The 26,871-nt window shown below is 36.4% G+C and overlaps 1 protein-coding gene across 1 annotated transcript in view; it reads left to right on the forward strand.

Moving 5' to 3' along the window:
- Positions 1–25,131, forward strand: part of LOC134541063 (neuronal growth regulator 1-like) — a 381,016-nt gene extending 355,885 nt beyond the window's left edge. Inside the window, exons 7-12 of the mRNA XM_063384206.1 lie at positions 6,090–6,264; positions 8,040–8,245; positions 17,821–18,031; positions 21,413–21,457; positions 22,067–22,181; positions 24,720–25,131. Coding sequence (XP_063240276.1) covers positions 6,090–6,264; positions 8,040–8,245; positions 17,821–18,031; positions 21,413–21,457; positions 22,067–22,181; positions 24,720–24,750 — 783 coding nt within the window. The 3' untranslated portion in view covers positions 24,751–25,131. The remainder of the gene's footprint in view (positions 1–6,089; positions 6,265–8,039; positions 8,246–17,820; positions 18,032–21,412; positions 21,458–22,066; positions 22,182–24,719) is intronic.
- The last annotated feature ends 1,740 nt before the right edge of the window (positions 25,132–26,871 follow it).

The raw sequence follows: 26,871 nt of genomic DNA on the forward strand, positions 1-26,871 counted from the left end.
GAGGGTTTATAACTGGTTGAGATTCGTCCATATGAACAGTAAGCCAATAGCAAATTTATCTAAGAGATATATGTGTTTGAATTCTAGCCTATCACCGAATGAATCCGCGAATTGTGCTGATCTATAATTATGACATACGAAAAGTAGCATTATAAAACCGGCAATTTGCCGTTGTACTTAGGATTTGAATATTCCAATTAGTGATTTTAATCCTTAAAAAAAAGAAACTCATACCTCTGACAAATAAGCTGTTGCCAACTGATTAATCAGCGGAAATCACTGGGAACTAACATATTGAGGGATTACCAACATAAAAGGTACAGTTATTTCGCTGTTAAAAATAAGACTATTTTGAACTTGCAAAAAAATTTTCGTATCGGAAACATTTTTAAACTATTTAAATATAATAAAAAAATACTAAAGTCTGTAAATGGGGCACTAACCGACTCGTACTAATCCTGATTGTCAAATCAGAGTTAGTATATTTGGGAAACGGAAAACCAAACAATTGACATTAACATTTACGGTAAAATACTTGATACACGAAAATGTTTCGTTTCCTCTCTGAAACATCGCGTGTAATAATCCCCTTAAAGACATATTTTTTTCCCCCTCATCTTCAGTTGCTAAGCAACGCTTGGGAGAAATGACGTCTCTTTCAACAGCGTGCTGTACGAACCTATTTCATTTCACCTTCTCATTAGTATTTGCGAGTTCTCGCACGTCATTTCCGCTTTATTCTCATCTCTTCCTTTTCCTCCATCTTTTCCAAAGCCAAGGATCCTGAGAAAAGTGTTGAGGGGGGGGCGGGGGCAGTGGGGAGGGGGTACTTCCTAAGATAACGTATTCAATGAATAACAATCTTCCTGTGATCTTAAACTAATAATGTATTATACACTGTAAAAATTTTTTTATTGGAACTGAAAATATCAATTAAAATTACAGACAATTCTAAATTTGTAAATGTACAAGAAAGCATCTTATATCGCTATAAACTAGTGTTCGAAGAATTACTGGGTTTGGATTCTTACCCGGGCATTTTTGCTTTGGGTTGTCCCTGTACCTACAGCTTTTGAATTTATTTTTGAAAACGTGCCCTGATTAGCTTCCCAGTATCCATTCCGCACATTAATAAGAAAAATAAAACCAACCTTAGTCCAATTTTTTAATATAGTTTAAAAAAAATATGCTTGCATAAAACATCAATTAAAATATAAAATTATCCGTCAGTTTTTTTTAAAAGGACGAAATATGTTTCATAATTACCAAAATAAATATAGCCATGTGTTGTACAATTTTTTTTAAGTATTGCAAACTATTTTTTGGCCAATAATTTCCAAAATATTCTTTTGTAAAAGTACAAAAAAATATTTTTTTTAAGGGACCAATTATTACCTTCATCTCACCAAGTCATCTTTGCCTTATTGTTTGCCAAACAAACTATCAAGTTTAACCGTTGCAAACAAATTCACATGAGTTTTTTTTGCGAACTTTACACAAATAGTTACATTATTTTTGTTGAAATTATTTCAAATGAGATAAGTAGTTTGAGGCATATAAAATGCACTTGAAATTACATACGTATTAATCACTCACTGTACTGAAATCATGCCATACAAAGTTACAGGATTATTTTTAACCTTAACGATGCAACAACAAACGTCATGATTCATCATGACTGTCAATGATTGAATCGTTAATTTCCTATCGAGTCACACACTGTGTATGAGAACGTATTTCTTTTTTTTTACACATCGATACATGTCCTTATAGGAACACATGTTATTATTTTTAATTTTCATTTTGCAGCATAATTCATTTAAAAAACATTCGAAATTCTCGTTCAAACAAATTCAAGATTGGCGAGTGAAATTTGAAAAAAAGGAAGCTTTTAGAGACGCAAGTTGTGTTAGTAAAAATTCGTATACCGACTGACAGCAAAATAATAACTTCAAAAATAGCGGATGTTCAAAAGGGTTAAAAGTGGTGGAATCGATTTTAACCTTTAAGAATCAATGATCCGATCGCAGGGAAAGGCTCTATACAATTTCTATTAATTTTTTTTTAATTTTACACCGCCCATCACTATAAACTTCCCATCATCCGTTCATCTGTAAGTTTACATTCCTCCCCCCCCCCCCCCCCTTCTTCATCGTCACTGTACTGTTACACTCATACAGAGTATTTTATGTTAATTGTTTTGGTTAATGAGCATCAAAATTGTAATTATGTTTATTGTATAAAATTAGTACTTTGATATGTAGAAACAAATTTTGCTCTATCGCACATGATATAGCTTTGGTTAGAAAAAAACAAAACGGTTGTTATTACATGAAATGGAGAGGAGGATAAACAGAAGGAAATAAAAAAAGTGTGTGTGTTCATTTGAAATTGTGATGATTATTTTATAAAAGATATAAATTGTTATAAATTTGGTGTTCCAGACTATATCAATAAAGACCTTTATTACTCAACTCAGTGGAAAGTAAGTGGTCTTATGCTCGTTACGTAAGTAGCTAAGCTGGCGCAGATTTTTTTAAAATATTCATCAAACCAATGTAGTAAATTTAAACTGAAACCAGTACAACACTTTTCTGATTTACCGCCCAGGAATATTCGAAAGAAGTTAAAGCGCGCATGCAAATTCTGTCAGTAGGACGGCTGGTCTGGATAGAGATGCGAGAAGGAATGAACAGATGAAATGAAAACGTTGGCAAAGGGAACGTGGAAAATTTTTAAAGGATTTTTTATATCCCTCCACCCCCCCCCCCCCTCAAATTTACATACACATTCTAAGATTCAGTTTGACCTCACGGGCTGACCTGTTGGATCTAGTCCCTGATTCATTAAACCGCGAACTTTCATGAATATGGAAAAGAATGAGGTAAGGTGTTTTTTGAAAGAAAGAAAAAAAAAAAAGGATGTATACCATTCCTTCGACGCCTAATAAGATTACGCTTGCTTCATAAAACTTCTCTTTTTCACGATGTGCTACGGGCTGGGGAAAAAAAATTATCATGCAAAGTCACGCTCATGGAAGAGAAAAAAACCTTTAGTCATCTTTTTTTTCTTTTTTTTTTTCTTCACAGCTTCTTCTGATCTTTCATCTTCTCAAACTCAGCAGTTCACACGCTGAAAATTTTCGTGAGACGATTAATTTTTTTACGTGTGAAAGTAGATTTGGAGAAGTACTAAAACTGATTTTATTTTTGCTTTCTATTTAATGAAGTTAAAAACATGGGTCGCATAATCGATTTTTTTCAAATCAGATCATACAAAAAGTTTCTTTATTTTATTGGTATAATAATGAAACTTTTAGAAATATTTTACAGTGGTTTCGTTTTACAATTTTTTTTTGTGTGTTTCATCTAGCTTTCGTTCAATTTATGTTTAATATTTTAACTATTAATTATTAATATTCAATTATTTTTTAAATATGTATTATTACTTAATTCCTTATTACTAAATTTAAAAAAAAATAACAAAAAATATATTAAAAGTAAATATTTTTTCTCCTTTTTTTCTTTGTTACAATAATTATAATTGTTTATATAATGCTTTAAAACAAAAGAAATGAAACTAAATTTTAAGTAAGGCTCTTTTGAACCTAATTTTTCAACGCTGCCAGTAACTACGGTAAATTTACTGACTTTTCAACGAAGCATTTAACTCAAATAAACGTAGAGTTTTACATTATTTCAAATAACTTTATATTCGTTGAAACTATGCCGTATTTCAAAATTCCGAGCTGTATGTTTCATCACAAACAAAGGCAAAGACACTCGTGAACGAAAGAAGAATGTTTTCGCTGTAGCCTTAACCAGTTTTTGAATGTTTTGTTTATATACCAATAATATTTATTTTTACTCGTGTTAAAGAAAGCTATCTCACCGACTGTAAATTCTATGAAGAAACCCTTACAATCACGAACATTACACGATAATTTGTAACCAGCTTTCTTCGTTAATAGATGAAAATTTCTAACAGTGAAGTTGTAACTATTTTGGGAAGCGGGTAAATGCCTTCCTGGTAACGTGAAATTACAAAACTACACCTTAATACTTTAAAATAATTAGAAATGGTTATTATTTTCTGTATTTCAAGTAAGGCTGAATAACAGAGTTTGGGGAGTTCTAAACTAGCCGCATGAAAAGGTACATTATTCGTTTTTGCTCATCTTTCTATTCAGACATAGAATGCAGCTTACGACATTTATTTGCGTGTTTATAAAATACCGCGTGATTATAAATCATCAAAGGGATGAGTTTTCACTTTGAAAAAAAATATATATATGATACCAACAAGGGAATATTTGAGAAAAATTTCCTAAACATCGTTCATCCAAACAAATTGATAAAATAAAAAAGCACAACTTGGGCTGTTAAATTTTCGACCTCAATAAGATTAAAAATAAACAGTTAATTTATTTCCTACAATGAGTTGGGACTGTATACTCCGATAAATCTTAAACATAACCAAATAACTTAGTTCCAATTCCGTAGGAAATTCAGCTAGTAGAGCAATGAATGATTTTTAATTCACTTGTATGAACAAGTGTAGCGAAATGTGGAGTAGCAGAAGAAAGTTCCCTCCAAATTTCTTCGACGCTAATTGCAAAACATTAGCATCGGAAAAATAAAACTCTTTTAAATAGGCAATTTCTCCAAGGAGGTTACCAAAGTAGCGCTGGAAAAGTTTAATCCTTCAAACAGAAACAAGCCTAGGATTGAAGCGCTGGGCCAACATTACAAAATAAAAAGTCAGGGGCACAATAATAAATTAAAACCATATAGTGTGTTCCATGACTTCAGTAATTATGATCACTTTTATATGCATATTTTACTACACTTGGTAAATATCTGTTTGAAAATACTAGTGACAAAAAAAACTAATTCAGAAAACTTAAATTATAGTAATGATATCAAGAAATCAACATGTATAGCAATACCGAACTTTAAAAACTATTTTTTTTTTTAACGTTATTGAAATTATACTTCTTTAGGCGCGTTATGAAAAAATGATGAGAGTGAAATTTTAAGATGCGCGCGCATCACTGTAACACAAAATTAACAGGTTGAAGCTGCCCGCTAAATCGCTCATTAAGTCTCGAAAAAAAGCTACCAACAAAATAGAAATAGAACCTCTATTAGTCGCGCATGTTGGCACGCTCGTCGCCTCTGATCACTGTTTTCATATTTATAATATTTATCCACATGTTTCTAGTTTCTACATTCACAACACGTGTTTTATTTTCATAAAAGTGCGAATTATATATGTGCCAATAAATTATATTGTGGTGATTTAAATTGAATATTTTTATTAATATTATTTTCTATTCGTAAATATTAGTAAAAAAATTGTGCTTATATACTTTTTCAAGTGCTCCAATATAATTGAGGTTAACTATCCGTATGTATTATTTATTGATATATATTAAAATATTATTATTTAATATAATTAATACTAAATTTTATTAATTTTTAATTTTAAATATTTATTATTGGCTATTTAAGTTTTGCAAAATAAAGAAATAAATTTAATAAAACATTTAATAAAAAATTTGTGATAACAATTAAAATCGAAAATCAAATAAAAATTCTAATTTTTAATATTTATTATTAAATTGAATAAACAATAAATATTTATAAAAATAAATGAACAGATTTAATGAAAACTTTTTGATAAAAAAGTGAATATTAAATAAAGAAATAAATATTTAAAAAATTAATAAACTTAAATTAAATTTTTGAATTTATTATTAAATTTATTTATTTTATTTTAAAATATTAAATAATCAAAAATAAATATTTGAAATTAAGAATGTTATAATATTTAGTACATATTATGTCATATATATTTATTATTCTCTAAATTTAATTTGTTTAATTTTTCAAATTTAAAGTAACTTTATTGACTGTGTTGACTATCTTTTTCCAGCTATTTTATTATTTTAATATAATTAATTATTTGCATGCAATTAAAAACTATTTTTTAATAATGCCAAAGAAGTATAACTTGTCACGCGCGTACATAAGTACACACACCCATTTTTTTAACGTTAGTTCTATTTTCCTTCCACTCGCTCGCAGGTGGTGTGGTTCAAGGACACGCTGCGACTGGACTCGACCGACCGCCGCATCATGGAAGCCAGGGGCAGCCGGAGGACGCTGATCCTGAGGAAGGTGCAGACGTCCGACTTTGGCAACTACACGTGCGTGGCGGACAACGGCCTGGGCAAGAGCCGGCAGTCCATAGAGCTGTCGGGTGGGTTTCAATGGTAGCAGAGCGTGGTTTACTTTCTCAGGAGTCACCACCATGCTTCAACAGTATCGAAGTGCATTATCTTGTTCAGAAGTCTCTTATACATTTAAATGGTAGCAGAGCATGGTTTCTTATCAAGAGGCTCGGCCATGTTTAAATGGTAGCAGAGCATGGTTTCCTTCTCAGGAGTCACTGCCAGTATCGAAGCATGGTTTATTTTTCAGGAATATCTGATATGTTTAAATGGTAGCAGGACATGGTCTCTATTATCAAGAGTATCTGACACTTTTCAATGGTAGCAGAGCATGGTTTCCTTTCTCAGCAGTCACTGCCATGCTTCAATGGTATCGAAGCGTGGTTTATTTTTTTCAGGAATCTCTGATATGTTTAAATGGTAGCAGGACATAGTTTCTTATAAAGAGTCTCCGAAAAATTTCAATGGTAGCAGAGCATGGTTTCCTTCTCAGCAATCACTGCCATGCTTCAATGGTACCGAAGCGTGGTTTATTTTTTCAGGAATCTCTGATATGTTTATATGGTAGCAGGACATAGTTTCTTATCAAGAGTCTCCGAAACATTTCAACGGTAGCAGAGCATGGTTTTCTTCTTAGTAGTCACTGCCATGCTTCAACGGTACCGAAGCGTGGTTTATTTTTTTCAGGAGTCGCTGATATGTTTAAATGGTAGCAAAACATGGTTTATTACTGTGTTTAAATGGTAACAGCTTGGTTTCCTACTCAGGATTCTGTGCCACTTTTTGAAAGATAACAGAGCATGGTTTCCTTAACAAGAGTCATTGCCATGTTTCAACAGAATCAAAGTGTGGTTTATTTTTCAGGAGTATCTGATACACTTGAATGGTAGAAAAGCATGGTTTCTTATCAAGAGTCTCGGCCATGTTTCGATGGTAGCAGAATATGGTTTACTTCTCAGGAGCCCCTGCCATGTTTCATCAATATCAAAGCATGGTTTCTTTCTCAAGAGTCTTTGATATTTTTTAATGGTAGCAGGACATAGTTACTTATCAAGAGTCTCTGAAACATTTCAATGGTGACAGAGCTTGGTTTCCTTTTCAGGATTCTATGCCATGTTTGACAGATAACAGAGCATGGTTTCCTTAAAAAGTCACTGCCATGTTTCAATGGTAGCAGAGCTGGTTTTCCTTCCCTGGGATCTGTATCATGTTACAAAAGTAGCATAGGATATTTTTCTTCTCAAGGGCCCCTGGCATATTTAAACAGTAATAAAGCATATTTTCCTTCTCAAGAGACTGTGCCATCTTTTAAAGGTAAGAGGGCATAATTTTCTCAAGAGTCCCCACCATTTTTAAATTGCAAACAAAGCTTTGGCCATCTTTCTACGGTAATTTTATTTGTTGAGTTTATGTAGTCTCCAGAACTATAAATATTTTGTATTAGTATATATTAAAAAGTTTAAATTGTAAACTAATCCATATATATTCATGCTTTAAAGAACATTTCCATGAAAGTATATTAATTATTTAAAATTTGGATGTGTAATTAAATTATATAAGACAGTGGTTTACACGGTGCTGCTTTTGACAATATCTGCTGCCGTCTTTCATCGACCGCCTAGATAGAATTATTGAATGGTCCCCGGACGCCCATTTGTATACTGGTCACACAAACATGTTTTTTTTTAATTTCTCAGCGCGGTTCAGTCATTCTATCCGAACATAAGAGCAAAATCGACTTCCCATGAGATGCGTCCACGATGACGTCGAAGGTAAGGTCGGTCTGCTTGTTTTCCCCCTCCAGGCAAGCCGAACCGGCCGGTGTTCCTGAGCGAGCGCGCCGGCTGGCACCGCGACAGCTACAACCTCTCCTGGTCCGTGGACAGCTACACGCCCGTCGAGGAGTTCAAGCTGCTGTTCCGCAAGATGGCCGCCAAGATGGCCGCCGGCGCCCTGCCCGAGGCCCAGCAGACGGAGGCCCGCCAGCGCGAGCGGCAGATGTTCGGGAAGGTGAGACGCAGTTGCGAAATGTATACAGGGTGGCCATGAATATGTGTTACAAATTAATAGGGATGGCAGATGTAGATGTTTGGAAAACATTTTATTAAGAAACCCATGTCCGGAAATGCATCCTTATGCCTGAAATATGCGCAACAAAGTAACAGGGGTAGGTAGGCAACTAGGCGACAACAAGCCAGTGAAAACATGTTGTGTTGTCTTACCGACTACCCGATTTGACGATCAGTGACCGCACGAGTCACCGTGCATGTGTTACACTCGCTATTGTGACAGTCGCTATTGTCGCAGAGCTAGCCGATATGTGTAGCCATCCATGTCGCCTCTGCAACTGCCACAATAGCGAGTGTAACACATGCACGGTGACTCGTGCGCTCACTGATCGTCAAATTGGGTAGTCGGTAAGACAACACAACATGTTTTCACTGGCTTGTTGTCGCCTAGTTGCATACCTACCCCTGTTACTTTGTTGCGCATATTTCAGGTATAAGGATGCATTTACGGACATGGGTTTCTTAATAAAATGTTTTCCAAACATCTACATCTACCATCCCTATCAATTTGTAACACATATTCATGGCCACCCTGTATATGCCAGGGGTGCCCACAAGGGGGGCTAACGACGCAGACTGCGTCATTAAAATTTCAGGGGGGGAGGTGGTTAAAAGACGAGAAAAATGTATACATTATTTACATAATTATAGCTTCTAATGTGAAAATACATTTATGGTGAGTTTGATAATTGAAAGGGATCTTGTAAATCAAATTGGCAACCCCGCACTTTCCTCAACAAAAGCAGTTTGGCATCTGTCGGTTCAGGATGGAAATATTACCTGATATGACCAAAATTATTATTAGAAAATCAGTTTTAATTAATGCAATATGGGATAAAATATAATACTAAAAAAGTATAATATTATAAAATCATTGAGTAAATCATTGAGAAAATGGCATAAAAAATTTCGGGGGGGGGGGGCGCATTATTTGGTTAGGGGGGGGGGGAGTCATAGTGTTTGGGGGGGTGGGCACCTCTGTATATGCATACATATTATCGCATTTAATCATATATAATTAGAATCATAATTATTCAACAAAGCTTCGCAGCTTATTCAGAAAACAATTTTAAAAAAGCCAAGACAAAATTCACGTAGGTCAAGACAGGAGGTTATGGGTGGCAGAACGCGAACTGGTACTCCTAAAGGGTCTCGGGGTTCCGATGCCAAGTTGCGGCACTCCGGCCCCTAGGCCCACACTGGCGATGATGAAACTCCCCTTGTCAGTCAGGTCTTTGAATATATATACTGTATAGAAGTCGCGAGTGGATATGATTTACTCTACGTTTATCAGAAGCGTATGATGAGCAGCTTGGGAACTTCACCGTTGCAGTGCGCTGCCCGTAACGCCCTGTATCGTCTTAGGTTGTTATTTACACGTTAGAGCGCAGCACTGTAACCCGCTGCCATTCCCCCCCCCCCCCCCCACCTATTATTCACTGCAGCTCGAGGTCGTTCAACGGGAGGGGGGAAGGGGTGTTTGAAGAGTTTGACACTTGTCCGCTAGGGACCACCACAAGTCGATGCCCCTACAGATGGTGGCGGATTGCGGGCGGTGAATTAACCAACTACCTCAAAACCGTATTAGAAATTTTAACCTGGGCTGGCGACTTCTATACAGTATATATATTCAAAGGTCAGGTGAAAGTCTGCGGGCGGGGGGGGGGGGGGGGGTTGCTTCATTAAGCAACTGATCTGAGCCGAGGGACCTGAAAAATTCGCGAGTTCAATGACCTTCGAGATGGACTCCACGATCACCTGCCTACTTGGGCAACATGCGCCTGTTCATTGGGTGATGCATTTTGAGGTGTCCCAAGTGGGTAACTTGTGAATGGATACTTCTTTAATTGATGGTCTTTAACTGACCAAGAGTCATACATATCAACAGTGAACCAATAGCAGAAGCAGCGCAACTGTATAATTATTTGAATTTTAGCATATCACGAAATGAACCCGCGACTTGTTCCTGTCTCTAGTCATAGTCTATATATATATATAAATAAATATTTATAAAGGAATTATGCCCTTAAACCAAATAATTTTAACTGCACATACTCGTTCAGAGAAGAAATTTTGGCCACATGTCATATATAAGTATGTTATAAACTTAGGTTTTATGTGATGAATCTGCATTCGAAGTTTGTTGGTCAAATTTAGACAGTCTGTATATATAACTAACGTTAGAGCTGTAATGTAAAGAATGTTTAGAAGTATCAGTAAGTATTTAGGTTATAACAATTTTTCTAGGCACCAAGAGAAAATAAATTAACCTATTCCTCTTTTTTTTTTAAAAAAATTCACAATGATTTTTATAATTTTTGCAGCTATAAATTGTGTTGGTATTTTTTTTCCCAGATAGTATTTTTAGAAAAAAAAAATTAATTAAAAGTAATATCATTCTATAGTTGGATAGTTCAATTGATTAGATTTGTGTTATCATTTAAGTAATGTTTGTTTGTATAGTAGCGTATGTTAATATTAAATTCGATGTATGTTTTTTGAACTCGATTTTATTTATCTTTCTCAATATTTATTTTCATTTAATATTTATATGATAGAAAACCGATTCGTGATTTTAAAAATAAAGATTTTTGAACTAAAAATATCGCATATAAATTAAATATTATTTATTAGTTTTCACACGCAATGTAGCTTTTGTAAGTATAAATATTTCCTGTAAAAAATAAGAAAATTATTTTAAATTACATTAAAATAATAATTTATTCCCTAACATACCACTCTCATTTTGTTCGTTTTGATTCATCTCTGAAAGTTATGAAACGGTAACATTGCACGTTAATGTAGAATCAGCCATGCACTATATAACTCTGAAGTTTCTCTCTCTTATTTAATGTTAAATAATCTTCGTTAGATCATTATTCAGCAGATTATGACCAATGAATTTGTATTATACCACAAACGCGGCCAGTATTAATTCGTGTAATCTGGCTTTATGGCGATTGTATTTCAAATTCAGCACTACATATTTGGAAACATTAATTTTGCCTTTCGGGTTAATAACAATTATTTCTGCAATCCGCCATGCACGTATTTGCCAACTGTGCGAGCAAAACTGTTCTAAGGCCCGTTTATCAAAATTCCCATTTTAATGAATTAGTTTTTATTTTCATGTGATGAAAAAATTTATATTTATTTTGAGAGTAGTAGGAAGAAAAATAGTTTAAATTTTCAAGGCTGTGTGTATTTATTGAGGAAAAAGTTTTATTTCTTGACCTATCGTAAGAATATTTTTCTTCCACTGCCAAAATTTAATTTTTGAGACAATGATTAACACCAATTTTTAATTTTATAAATGTACTCTATGTATTTAAACACTTAATTGTTCGTTTTTTTTTCTGTTGAAAATATGAACATTAATGAGAAAATGAAAGTTATATTAGAAAAATTATTATAAATTAACCAGATGGTCAATTCCTATTTCAAATCATGATTTCGTATTAGAAAAAAAAAATTCAAAGATATTATTGTCACGTATAATGTCGCGATTCCAACGGAAATTCGATCGTGATTATTTATAAAAACTGAGTTGAATTTAATTTACCAAGAAGGAATATGAAAATATCCTGAAATTAATTAGCAAAACCGTTTGAATTGAAGATTTAAAGTTTTGTTAATAATGTTGTATGAATGAGTATTATTCTGAAGTTCCTCCTTGGGAGGTAATTCAAAAATTAAATATCCCAAGGGTGAAGCTAAGTCTAGCGCCACTACTTTTAAACGCCCGTAAATGAGACACTTCGTCGCTTTATTGCGAACATCACTCTACGTCTTAACCCTCACGGCGAGAAAACTTATAGGTAGCGGCCCATACCAGGTGCGAGGAATTAAGTTCAGGCCAGAGGAACGTGCGTACCCATAATTCCCTTCGCGAAACCTGCCCCCCCCCCCCTTATTACCCCTTCCAACAACACAAGAGGAGGAAGCCTTCATTTCACAGACGAGAGAGCCACACCCGAAGTTCCCCGAAGTTCATGCTCGCTTTTTTTTTCCGTACCACAACAGGTGTATTTATTTGGGATGTAGCATACTCATACGTCATACGCCGTTCTATCTCATTGTATAAACCAGTGTGGCGTTAAATTTTGCGGGCGATTAGGATAGGTTAGCTACATTATAAATACTTTAAAACATTGTAGATGGTTGGTTATTTTAGGTAAGTATAGCTACATTAAAAATACAGTAAAATCATATTATGGTTGCTTAGCAAACCTTTTAATTTGTAGCTATCCAGGACTAGGAAACCGTTTACATGATTTCACAGTATCTTTAATGGAGCTATCCTAACCAAATCAACCGTCCACAATGTTTTAAAATATTTATAATGTAGCTAACCTAACCTGATTGACCATTAGTTATCATGAGTTGTCGAAAATGAAACATTCACGGACACACGGCAAACTAAAAATATGGCGGCGTACAAATAAATACCGTTGCCCTTGTTTATGGTCTTTTCCTTTTATAAACAAAACCATATTTATTTACAATGAACAAGGAAAAAAAATCGAAGATGCACGATCGGACGTTTGACTCTCTCGTCTGTGAAAAGAAGGCTTTCCCCCAAAGAGGGGAGGGACTTAGGATTCACTGACACGGAGTCAGACGCCTGAATGATTGGCGTCCGTGCATTTCAAATTTTTATTTGTTGATACGTAACACGGCATTTCGCGAATGGAAAGGAAGTCTCACGGAACGGAAATGTGTGACCTCGGTGCTGCCATCTGTGGTGGATGGCACGAACCAAAAGTTAAAAATTAAAAGTCAGTCACGGGAACGGTCGACAAAAGTGGAAACTTAAATTTTTGTTTTTTTAAATGTGTTATATGAAATAATTTCTACGTCAAATGTACGCAAGGATCAAATGATTTCGGTATTATATCACTAGCATGTCGGCGACGCGAACCCATTAAGTTTTGCCCCTAGCAATAATACCTTTAAAACTATAAGAAATGAAGTTTTTTGATTGAAAGAATAAAAAATTATTAACTTAAATCTACAAATAGTCAATATTATCTCTAATAAATCAATATCCTGACATTTGAAGGGATTCACATCGTAAATAAATAAACAAAATAAATAACATAACCTCAACTTAACTACCTACTAAAAAATATCCAATGCTCGCAACATGTACCACACAATAACGTTAAAATTTAGTTGGTAAATAAAGATAAAATTAAAAACTTGTATCTTTAAAAATAGAAAAAATAAAGTTTTATCCTTGAAAAATTAAAAAAAATAACGTCACGTGACCATGTCGATGACAACTTACATGAATTCAGTCCCTATCCAATCCTTCCTATATAAGTTTCCACTTCAACAAAGCCAAAGGGAAACATTTATAGCAGTAACTGTTTAGTAAATTTTAACAATATGGGCAGTATTTAATAAAATTCCTTCTCTAAGTTCTGGTATTTAGTATTTTTTTTTATCATAGCAGTTTCCTTGTGTAATTTTACATTTCGCTCTGCAAATCGAATGGTTAGATTGTCGACGTAGCTGCTCCGGCAGCGAATTCTAGCGGCGGTCGCATAAACTACGTGTTGATTCGCGCCCGGAAACGTAGTTGAAAACACAATTAGCGTATAATATATTCATCACTCTCGGGTTTAATTTTAAATAATTCTAACGGTAAAATTAATGTCCGAGTTTCGTGTTGTAAGTGTACTTGAGACATAAGAACACTTGAATTTGCTCGTTACCGGGGTTAGATGTTATCAAATTTCTGGTGAGTACGGAAAGACTCACTCAATTTTTTTTAACCGTCGTAAAAAAAAAGTAGGTTAAGTGTGTTACGTGAAAATGGGTGTGTTAAAAATAGATCTTTTGTTCACCAGTGACCATTCATCGGGTGTAATCTAATAATGAAATAATGGGATTATCAGAGCACTCTTTGCAATTTCCTGAGTTACTAAAAAAGAACCCAGGACTGCAGTGTTGCCTCTTTCAATCCTCTTTTTTTTTTGTCATCGAGAGAACGGAACTTTTCTATACGCTCGATGATCCATCGCTTCAAATCAACCCACCGTCTATAAAGGAGTTTTAATCCAATAAAATTATCCCCAGAAAATAAAATAGTTAATTTTTTTGTAACGGTAGGTTTTGCACGTTTAAGTAATGGTAATTTAAATTTTAATAAAAGGGGGTTGTCTGTAAAGTCGGTTTACGGACGATAATTTTACGTGATAACGTCATAAGAAAAACATTGATGAAAAAATGGCATACTTTTTAATTCTCAAAAATTATTTACAGTTTTTGAAAATTTAATTTAAATAATTTGTTTAAATATAATCACGAACAATTAGTTTAAAAAGCCCGCCTTAACCTGTTTGATACTATATAAGATTTTCTCGCACGGTGGTTGGCCGGTTCTTGCACGCTCGGCTCAGGCGGAACGTGACAATGAGTCATGCTTTTTCGCGCGTGCAGCCGGCGTTCATCGATTAACAAGACGTTATCACGTCAAAAATACTCTTTAACTGTAAAAAAAAAATCAGGATTCTCGCTACGCCCTAGCGAAGTCATACGAACGAGCGTTCATCTTTGGATATTCCTTCGGGACTGTTTCAGGCGTGTGACCCGATTTAAGTGAACATTAGTGTAGTTCCACCCCGTGCGGGCCTTGCAACGTTGTGCGAAGAGTATGTATCTACATACAACGCAAAGGGCTGCCGGGAGAGATTACGAATTAATTATGTCGGCCGTGCATCAAGCGAGAGTTTAGCTTTCCGCTGTTCCCGCCAGAGAGCAGGTCAGTAGCGCTTCCCTTCTCCCGCCCGTCGCTTACGTCACCACCCTATTACCGCACGGACCATTTATCCCGTGGGACATCCCCCCCCCCCCCCCAACCACGCACCAACAACGTACAGACGCAATATGCCGGCGCGTCGGCTGATATAGCTTCTTTCCCGCGACGGGAGAATATATATGAGCGACCCTCACCTACACCAATCCTGTTCGGGAATGTGTCGTTTTGCCTAAAGTCGGACGATAATTTTACGTGATAACGTCATAAGAAAACATTGATGAAAAATTGCATACTTTTTAATTTTCAAATATAATTTAAAGTTTTTGCAAATTTAATTTAAATAATTTGTTAAATTAATCACGAACAATTAGTTAAAAAGACCGCCTTTAACCTGTTTGATATTACAGAAGATTTTCTCGCACGGTGGTTTGGCCGGTTCTTGCAAGCTCGGTACAGGCGGAACGTGACAATTTTTCGTGCGTGCAGCCGGCGTTCGTTGCTTTATAAGACGTTTTCACGTCAAAAAAATAATAAACTCTTCCAGCTGTTGTGTCATTGCGAGAAAACCAAAAATTGAGCGAGTATTTTTAGTACTCACTAGAAATGTGTAACATCTAACCTCGGTTAACGAGCAAATTCAATTGTTCTTACGTTGTAAGTATACTTGCAACGTAATTGTGTTTTAAACTACAGGGTTCTTCCATGGGTCTACGCAGGATTTTACCTGGGGCCCCGACTTATCTAGTTTTAGTCTAGTTATAGTCAGTGAGGGGAGTTAGTCATGGCGCCAATCGCTGCCATGGCTGGCCAATCCCCCTCCTAACACACGATGCATGGCTAACAACACCCTACATGAGAAGAACGTACGGGTAGATACCGGAAAAATTCGCGAATTCATTTCCGCGATAGGCTAAAATACAAATAGTTATACCTCAAGTGCTGCCTCTGCCATTGGCTCACAACTCACCTATCACAAGCTGCTACGCTCTAACGTCTCACAATACAGCAGCCAATGAGTGGGTGACATTTGAATTTGACCGAGTGTACGTAGAACTGTGGAGTTCATCCTGCAGGTCATTGAACCCGCGAATTTTTCCGGTCCCTAATGATTAGAGACTGGAAAAATTCGCGAGTTCAATGACCTCCAGGATAGATTCCACGATCCTCTGCCCTACTTGGGCAAACGGCGCCCGTTCGTTGGATGCTGAATTATGAGGCGTCTCAAGTGGGTAACTTGTGGTTGGATATATCTTTGATTGATTGTCTATAATTGACCAAGAGTCCTACATATTAACAGTGAACCAATAGCAGAAGCAGCACAAGGGTATAGTTATTTGTAGGGACCGGAAAAATTCGGGGGTTCAATGACCTCCAGGATGAACTCCACCAGTTCCACGCACACTCGGTCAAATGCCACCCGCGCATTGGCTGCTGTATTGTGAGACGTTCCAGCGTGGCAGCAAGTGATTCGTATGAAGCTTCGGTCGGGCGTTTCTCATCGGCCCGGAGTCATCCAGGTGTTTTGTGAGCCAATGGCAGAGGCAGCACTTGAGGTATGACTATTTGTATTTTAGCCTATCGCGAAATGAATTCGCGAATTTTTCCGGTCTCTACATATAGTTAATCCATTTTAAACAACACATTTATACTTACTCCGGTGGTTCGATTGCAATGCATAGGAAAAACCGCCTATAAACCTATGCAGAATGTTCTCGCGAGATACGGTAAGCACGCACGTTTTAAACCCACCTTCCTTCAACTACCCCCCCCCCCCCCCCAACTCACCCAACCCCTTTTCAAAACTTTGTTTAAATTCACTCATCGCAGAGCGGTTGTTCAGAGTGAAACGAGTGCTGCCCTCAAATAAGAGCACGGACCATTTAACGGTTTGAAAAAAAAAAAAGGGGGGGGGATGTCTGTAAAGTCGGTTTATGGACAATAATTTTACGTGATAACGTCACAGAATAACATGATGAAAAATTTGCATACTTTTTTAGTTTTCAAATATAAATTAATTTTTTTTTTGCAAATTTAATTCAAACAATTTGTTTAAATATAATCAAGAACGATTAGTTAAAAAAAAAAAAAAAGAGCCGCCTTAACCGTTTTGATATTATAGAAAAATTTTCCCGCACGGTGGTTTGGCCGGGTTCTTGCACGCTCGGCTCAGGCGGAACGTGACAATTTTTTCGTGCGTGCAGCCGGCGTTCATAGATTTATTAGACGTTGTCACGTCAAAAAAATTAAAAAAAAAACGAGGATGCACGATCGGACGTTCGGCTCTCCCGCGTGTGAAGAGAATGCTTCCCTGAGCCTTTGAATATATATACTGTATAGAAGTCGCCAGCCCAGGTTAAAATTTCTAATACGGTTTTGAGGTAGTTGGTTAATTCACCGCCGCAATCGCCACCATCTCTAGGGCCATCGACTTGTGGTGGTCCCTAGCGGACAAGTGTCGAACTCTTCAAACTCCCCTTCCCCCTCCCGTTGAACAACCTTGAGCTGCAGTGAATGATAGGTGGGGGGTGCGGGGAATGACAGCGGGCGACAGTTCTGCGCTCTAACGTGTAAATAACAACTAAGACGATACAGGGAGTTACGGGCAGCGCACTGCAGCGGTGAAGTTCCCAAGGTGCTCATCATACGCTCCTGAAAAACGTAGAGTAAATCCTATCCACTCGCGACTCCTATACAGTATATATATTCAAAGCCTGAACAGAGCGTGTTGGTTCGTGGTTCCCCCCGGGCAGAACGACTCTGACAGCGACCAGGAGGGGAAGGCAGACGGCTGGCTGGACGTGCTGGTGCCGGCGGTGCCCTCGGAGCAGCTGACGCAGCGCGCGTGGCACGTCATCAGGCAACTGCAGCCCGGAGCCAGCTACGAGGCGAAAGTGCGCGCGAGGAACCGCTTCGGCTGGGGCGAGCAGTCGCCAAGCTTCCAGTTCGCGACCAGCAGCTCAGGTGGGCGGCCGCTCCTTCCTTCCGCGGCTTAGGGACACTCGCCTTAGAGACACTTGTCTTAGAAACACTCGTCTTAGAAACACTCGTCTTAGAAACACTCGTCTTAGAAACAATCGTCTTAGAAACACTCGTCTTAGAAACACTCGTCTTAGAAACACTCGTCTTAGAAACACTCGTCTTAGAAACACTCGTCTTAGAAACACTCGTCTTAGAAACACTCGTCTTAGAAACACTCGTCTTAGAAACACTCGTGCTAGAAACACACGTCTTAGAGACACTCGTCTTAGAAACACTCGTCTTAGATCCAATGGTCTTAGAAACACTCGTCTTAGAAACACTCGTCTTAGAAACACTCGTATTAGATCCAATGGTCTTAGAAACACTCGTCTTAGAAACACTCGTCTTAGATCCAATGGTCTTAGAAACACTCGTCTTAGAAACACTCGTCTTAGAAACACTCGTCTTAGAAACACTCGTCTTAGAAACACTCGTCTTAGAAACAATGGTCTTAGAAACACTCGTCTTAGAAACACTCGTCTTAGAAACACTCGTCTTAGAAACACTCGTCTTAGAAACACTCGTCTTAGAGACACTTGTATTAGAGACACTCGTCTTAGAAACAATGGTCTTAGAGACACTTGTAGAAACACTCGTCTTAGAGACACTTGTAGAAACACTCGTCTTAGAGACACTTGTAGAAACACTCGTCTTAGAGACACTTGTAGAAACACTCGTCTTAGAGACACTTGTAGAAACACTCGTCTTAGAGACACTTGTAGAAACACTCGTCTTAGAGACACTTGTAGAAACACTCGTCTTAGAGACACTCGTCTTAGAAACACTCGTCTTGGAAACACTCGTCTTGGAAACACTCGTCTTGGAAACACTCGTCTTGGAAACACTCGTCTTGGAAACACTCGTCTTGGAAACACTCGTCTTGGAAACACTCGTCTTGGAAACACTCGTCTTGGAAACACTCGTCTTGGAAACACTCGTCTTGGAAACACTCGTCTTGGAAACACTCGTCTTGGAAACACTCGTCTTGGAAACACTCGTCTTGGAAACACTCGTCTTGGAAACACTCGTCTTGGAAACACTCGTCTTGGAAACACTCGTCTTGGAAACACTCGTCTTGGAAACACTCGTCTTAGAAACACTCGTCTTAGAAACACTCGTCTTAGAGACACACGTCTTAGAGACACTTGTCTTAGAAACATTCGTCTTACAAAAATGGACCTTAGAAACAATCGCCCTAGAAACACGCACCTTGGAAACACCCGTCTTAGAAACACACCCCTTAGAAACAATCACCTTAGAAACACTTGCCTTGGAAACATGGATCTTAGAAATACGCACCTTATAATCATGAAACTTAGAAAGACGCACCTTAGAAACATGGACCATAGAAACAACTTTTCATAGGAACATGGACTTTAGAAACACTCGCTTTAGACAAGAATCTTAGAAGGACGCATCTTAGTAACATGTAACTTTGAAACATGCACCCTAGAAAGACGCATCTTAGTAACATGGACCTTAGAAAAAGGCACTTCAGAAACATGGACCTTAGACACACGCACATTAGAAACATGGGCCTTCTAAAATGCACCTTAGAATCACATACCTTAGAAATAAGCAGCGTAGTAACAAGAATCTTAGAAACTTTTCCGTTTTAATCTTATATATTATAATCACGAAACTTAGAAACCCGTCACTGGGAAACATGCTACATTCACACACGAAGTTTCGTATCACACGGAGTTTAAAGAACATGTCTTAGGAACACACGGCTTAGGAACACAAAGTTTGGAGACACACAACTTGCAGTTGAGTGTTTCTAAGATATGAGCTTTTAAATTGGGTGTTATAAATGATAAATGGTAAGTTAATAACTTTTATTATTTTTGTGATTTGATGTTTTATGTTTTTGAGCTAGTAATTTATAAATTAATATAGTTTTAAATGGTGTATTTTGTTAATTACTACAGTTATAACGCAGTTGTTATAATAGTTCCCTGTAAAGAATTTATAATATACTAGCGACCAAGTATCAAAATGTCCTATGTTTTCAAAAATTGTACTGCCCATACCTAAAGAATTTCTTTCTAAACAATGTTGAAAGCTTTTACATTATAAAACAACACAGAACATGGCTAGAAGTCATACGTGAAAGGGCTACATATATATGTTCATGTGCAAACAAACCACTCAACGCTAAAATAAATTCCTTTTTTTAAATTTAATTAGCTAGTATATTGTTTTGATGTGTCAGTCATGTGCAAGTCAGTGTAAGAAATGTAAGCACTTTAGCACCGTCTTTTTTACGAAATTATTATAAAACATCGAGATTTCTCTACTATCATTAAATTCAATACAAATACACATAAACCTTCCGGAAGAAATTCTCTAAATGAAGATGAAAACAGCTTCTAAATCCATTTTGTAGCTCAGAAGAAATAAGAGAACGAATAAGCGGGTAGCGACTTTGTTTTAAGTATACTACTTAAGTTTTTAATCAAACTTTAGCACCAACCATGGAGGTAAAAAGTAAGGAGTTGGTGTCTAAAAGTTTTGCTATGTTAATATTTGAAGTCAAAATGAGAACGACCACGTACCCACTTTCCAAAAAAGCTAACAAAAACTATTTTTGGTTATAAAGAAGTTTAACGCTAATTTCTTCCAGATGAGTTGGTATTAAGTACGTTTGTGTAGCAACATTCAGTACACGACGGCATGTTTAAGATTCTTCTTAGTGATTTGTTTTCCAGATACTGAGCCAATTTGTAGTATATTGGCCTTTATATTTGTTTTACTATCCAGTTGCTAACATTGACTTCAATTTCAGAACAAATACCCACTTTATTGACCAATAATACCTTTATGGTGCCAGCCTCTTAACAGCTACAGTTTTTTTTAAAACCAGTTGTTAATCATAGTGTCTTTAAAATTAAAACAGACATTCACTCCATAGACTAATTACTCATAATTGTTGTTATTCAGTTAAATTTTATCTTTGGTACAGAAAAAAATTTGCTCGAAACATGAAAGTTAATTTTGCGGGAAGCCTATGATGTACCTACATTCTGTATTGCACAGACCCGAACAAGCCCGAATATCTACCTTCGGCCAACTTCACCTGTTTTTTTGTTTATTACTTTACAAAATTGTGGATGGTTGGTTAAGTTAGGTTATAGTATAGCTACATTAAAAATACCGTCAAATCAAAAAAAAAATATCCCGACGTTGGCCGAAGGTAATATATTCGGGCTTGTTCGGGTCTGTGCAATACAGAATGTACATCGTAGGCTTCCCGAATTTTGCAATAGTTTCTTTTATATAGATGAATGTTAATAAAGTTGCTCTCTTGTATTTGTTGTGTAGAGAGCGCACTATACCAACCTTCCCCGGAACCAGCCATTTATGAAGGTGAGTTAAAACAAACGTGATTTGAATCAATATCCCCACGTGTACCATTTCCGAACAGAATAAGGGTTAAATCTACTATTCCAAAGCTTGTTTGTATTTTTTTTTGTTTTTATAAAGTACATTCCGAACTATCTCTGATGTGATGATATTTTTTTTTTAATATTGTACTCATATAATAAAATTATGTTAATGTTTAGAACACATACATTTTTTTAAATTATTTTATATTTTATTGGAAACACATTTTAATTTCTTCCTTTCGTCTGGCCAAACTAAATTATGTTAACTTAAACGTAGGTCTACCTGAAATGAAATCAAAGTTAAGTATTTTTTTAACAAAGACATTTAGAAAATTTTTAATTGAAAAATTTTGTTTCAATTTAATATGCACGTGGTATGGGTATACTTATTAAAATACTGAAAAGCCTTTTTAAAAATAGATTTAAATGAATTAAACTGATTATATTTAACTTATTTAACTTATTATTACCTTTGATTAGTTAAATATGTATTCGTAGCAGATAGTAAAATGATGCTTGTCCGTCTAGTAGGTGTCAAAGTCTCATCTCTTACTGTCTACAAAAAATTCAATTATTTTTTTTCCCATAGAACCTGCGGCGAGAGACCTTGGAATGAGAGCCTACAGCAGTGGTGCCAAAAGCCCAGAAACACAATGCGTACTGGTGGCAGCGCTGGCGGTGTTAGCAAGGACTGTTGCGAACAGGTTGGTACTGGGACGAGAAGCTATGTTTTTACACAGGGTGAGTCTGAATTCGACCGAGAAAAAAAAAAATCCTTCAGCTGCAGCATTTGGGTATACAAATCATTTCATTTGTATTGTATCAAGTCATTTTGTTTGTTATATAAGGTTTCGATTCATTTCGGTTCATGTGGATGCATTTCATTTCCATTTATATCGTTTCCGAATATTTCGGTTATTTCACATTAATATGTACAGTTAGGTAACATTTCCATACATTTCAGTTCTTTTCTTTGATTTATTTCGTTACAATTCAAAGTTGAAAACATGTTCGTGACATATGTTCTTAAGTGCTTCCCAAGTAATGGCATACGTTTTTGCAGTTAGAACTAAAAAACACTTATATTGTAACAGAATAATTATTTCAGATAGGAAAATATGTTTAAATGCATAAAGTTCCACAACCACAGTAGAGTGTACGTTCTTGAATGATTATTGCAATGGGGAAGCTTGATTTAAAAGATTTTGATGGACGTATGTCATTGCTAGTTTTAAACTGTACGTCAGAAGAATGAACAATAAAGATGAATACACGAACGCACAGAAAACCGTCGAAATCACCCGATGTCAGATGTTAAAACATGCAGACAGCACAGAGAGCATTCCGTGAAAGCAATAATTCGGAAAAAAATCTATAACACAGCACAGACAAACTGTGAGCTTACGAGACAGTTGTTCCAAGAACAGATAATACAGACACAAACAACAATCTTCGACAACACAACGACAAAACAGACGAACCTAGCTATGAAAACACACACACACACAGAAACTAATCTTAATGCGACAGTTCTCAGGTACACAAACGGTAGAACTAAACGTTTCATTACGTGACTTAATAAAGTCAAATTTGCCAAAGAAAGGAAAAAATTAAAGCGACCCATCAAAATTTAAATTATTAAATAATTTGTTTGAATGACAAGTCAAGATGTCTCACGACGCAACCATGGTTCGTATGTGCAGTACTGAAATCAATTAAAATTTAATGCCGAAATAAGCTGAATAACGGCCGGCCAGAAAGAAAAAAAAAAGCATTTTTCGAATAAGCAGACGACAGCCCAATAACGATGCAAAACACGTCCCACATTTGGAAGCGCGTCTCTACATTCAAAAGAAATTACATGGACCCGCTACGCTCGTTATATCAAGTGATTCCGAAAATGAGGGGGGGGGGGGGAAGAGAATATATATATAACAAGAGAGAGCAATAGGTCCCAAGGGCTTTATATGGCAAAAAAAAAAAAACCTAAAGCAAAGTGGGCATGCGCGCTAGCAATGAGTAGCGATCATCCTGGCAAGAGGGGAAGAGAAGCGGCAAGAAAATGGGGAAGGGAAACGAGGGGTTGATTGAGGGAGGGTAAATGTACGCCCCCAGGCACTCCAATTTTCTTGCTAATGTTATTGTATCACACAGTTAAAACCAGCAATGGCGTTTGTCCGTCAAAATCGTTTGAATCTTTTTTTTTTTTTTTGCTGTAGCAAAGTTATTTAATACAAATAATTGAAAGTAGTAAAACGTAAAAAAATTATGGTAAAATAAAGGGTTTACCCAAACTAATTCAATGAAACAATCTTGCTATACTGACAAAATTCACGATGTTTGTTGAACTTCGGTCAGTGTTCTATTTGAAATACCTATCTATTATTTACAATAGAAATTTTGTTCCGGCTCCAACTTCAAAGACGTACACCAACTTTCGGAATCATAACTCTTGTTCCGTAAGATCCGTCTCACTGGTTCATATCCAGACTGGCCCAAGAAACAATGTTGGCTGCTAACGCGATAAAAAAAATTTGTTGTGTGATAATATTTTTTTCGTAATAATTGCGAAAAAATCTATGATTTTTATCAAAAAATATTTTCTTATGTTACACAATTATGATTAGTATTTCTTATTTAAAATTATATTAGTATTTTCTTAATTCTATTATTAATATTAATAATAGTTACTTATATTATTATTAATTCTATCATTTGTAGTTTAAGAAAAAATGTTGTGTACATTATATTGTTATCCCAACTAAATATCTATTTTTAATATTTTTTGACGTGATAACATCTTATAAATCAATTAACGCCGGCTGCACGCATGAAAAATTGTCACGTTCCGCCTGAGCCGAGTGTGCAAGAACCGGCCAACCACCGTGCGAGAAAATCTTCTATAATATCAAACAGGTTAAGGCGGGCTTTTAAAACTAATTGTTCGTGATTATAATTAAACAAATTATTTTAATTAAATTTTGCAAAAAAAAATGTAAATAATATTTGAAAATTAAAAAAAGTATGCAATTTTTCATCAATGTTTTCGTATGACGTTATCACGTAAAATCATCGTCCGTAAACCGACATTACAGACAATTACCATGCAATGCGTAACGTGATGAAACAAATTTTGTTGTGTGATAATATTTATTTTTTTTCGTAAAAAAATTGCGAAAAAGGTTTTTCACGTCTGTCGGCAGTCCTCGTGACTGCTTTGAATTTTTATTTATTTTTTTAAGGTTTGCCATGCCGGCCAGCGGGGCGGCGTAAGTTCTGGCTTCCACCGCCGCCGGCGCTGCGGGAGTCTAGAAGACCACGTGTGGATCCGTGGTCCGAGCTACGGCTGCCTGTGGAACCCCCACTCCGCGCCCGGGAAGAGACTTCAACGAACGGGTGTGACACGAGCGCAGACATCTTCCTCTTCAATCCCTCACCCAAAAAAACCTATCCCCTCCACCACTTTTTTTTCCCCCTTTCATTCACGGGCGCGTCGATTGACAATCTCCTGATGACCTACCACGCGCGTCACGAAGAACTGTGTCTTCAGCGCACGGATGGAAGATGGACGTCTTCAAAACTCCCGTCGCGGGAGAAGCTGTGTTTGATATCGCGCGAGTTATTATCCCGCCAGAAGATTAAAAAAAAAAAAAATGAAACGTGCGGGAACGACTGCAGTCTAAGTAGGCCGAAGATGCGATAGCTTCGCGTTAACTTCTTTTTTTTTCAGTTTTGAAGTTAGCTTGGCTTCTGTGTTGTAGCCGCGTCCTCGGCGAATAATTACGCCGACGTTTCGGTCGACACTGCGGTCGCCATCATCAGGGAGCAGTTACCTACCTACTGTAGGTTAGTAGGTAACTGCTCCCTAGTGATGGAGACTGCAATGTTGACCGAAACGTCGGTGTGATTATTCGCCGAGAACGCGGCTACAACCCAGAAGCCAATCTACTTCAGACAATGGCCGTGAAAGCCTGCGAACATTATTTTTTTTTTCAGTTTGTTTATAAATTTTGTATTTTCATCGGTGTGCAATGGGAAGCTGTTTTTTTTTTTTTAATTAAATACGCAAAATAACGCAATCGTACCGAAAAATCTAAAAGAATATTATTTTAAATAACATAAACAACCTATGAAAATATTATTTGAAGTTTGGTTGCATCCTACAATTTGGTACAAAGTCAGCCCTTTACACGAAATTCCTCATTTTAAGACATACAAATGGGATCAATTTTTGTTTTATAGTAAAAAAAAATATTGGGAAGCTAAGGCATTGTGTATTTAGATAATGAAACTACGTAACACTGAATGAACGGCAACGCACAGCCTAAACTGGTGCATCTGAAAATAAATTCACCAAAATAAATCTGCTTTGAAAATTATTGAGGAAAATATGAAATTTTTGATCACTCGCAAGGGATGAATGGTTGCAGGCTATTCCGTATCCGTTCTGATTAAAGACAGGAAAAATTCGCGTGTTCATTTCGTGATATGCTAAAATTCAAATAATTATACCGTTGTGCTGCTTCTGCTATTCGTTCACTGTTAATATGTAGGAATCTTGGCCAATTAGAGACAATCAATCAAAGAGGTATCCAACCACAGGTAACCCACTTGAGACGCCTCATAATTCAGTACCCAATGAACGGGCGCCGTTTGCCCGAGTAGGCAGAGGATCGTGGAGTCTATCCTGGAGGTCATTGAACTCGCGAATTTTTCCAGTCTCTAGTTATGATGCAACTCGCATTTTCACACGCTTATTGATTAAAATAAAGCAGGTTCGGTCGAAACTTAACGTGAATAACAAGGCATTGGGTGCGTGTAGTTAAATACGTGAAGTTATCGCTCTTCCGGCCCTATGGTGTAAACAACCGCACTAAAGTGAGAGTTACAGCTACTGAAGATTTTTCAAAGGACCAAAAATTAACAACAGCGGTGTTAGGACACCAAAAAAAAAGTGATATGTCAACATGTGTGTGCTTTTCAATGTGTAGCTTCAGAATAAAAGATATTTTTCTCTCGCATGAATATTTGTGTACGAGACGTACGAACACGAGTTATAAATTATTAAAAAAAAAACGCACATGTGCGATTTTACTTACTTCTCAGCCATATTTCAATGTAATAGTGTTTGTTATTTGCACGAACATAAAAAAACATTGGTTTTAGTGGTATAATGTAAACTTATGTCCACATGTCACATTCAATAATTTTTGTGTTAATGTTGTGTTTGCTATGCATAAAACTGTTTATGTTAGTGAAAGTGTTTGTACACAAACTCTTATAGTTCCTAAGTTAAAAATCTGCCTTCGTATGATAAATAATTCCCTGTCAGTTTAACGTCCAAATATTTTATTATTTCGTTACTGTTGTTTCAAAAACAAGTAAAATTTTTAA

The sequence above is a fragment of the Bacillus rossius genome, chromosome 18 (genome assembly GCF_032445375.1).
Source record: "Bacillus rossius redtenbacheri isolate Brsri chromosome 18, Brsri_v3, whole genome shotgun sequence".
In the NCBI taxonomy this organism is placed as follows: Eukaryota; Metazoa; Arthropoda; class Insecta; order Phasmatodea; family Bacillidae; genus Bacillus; species Bacillus rossius.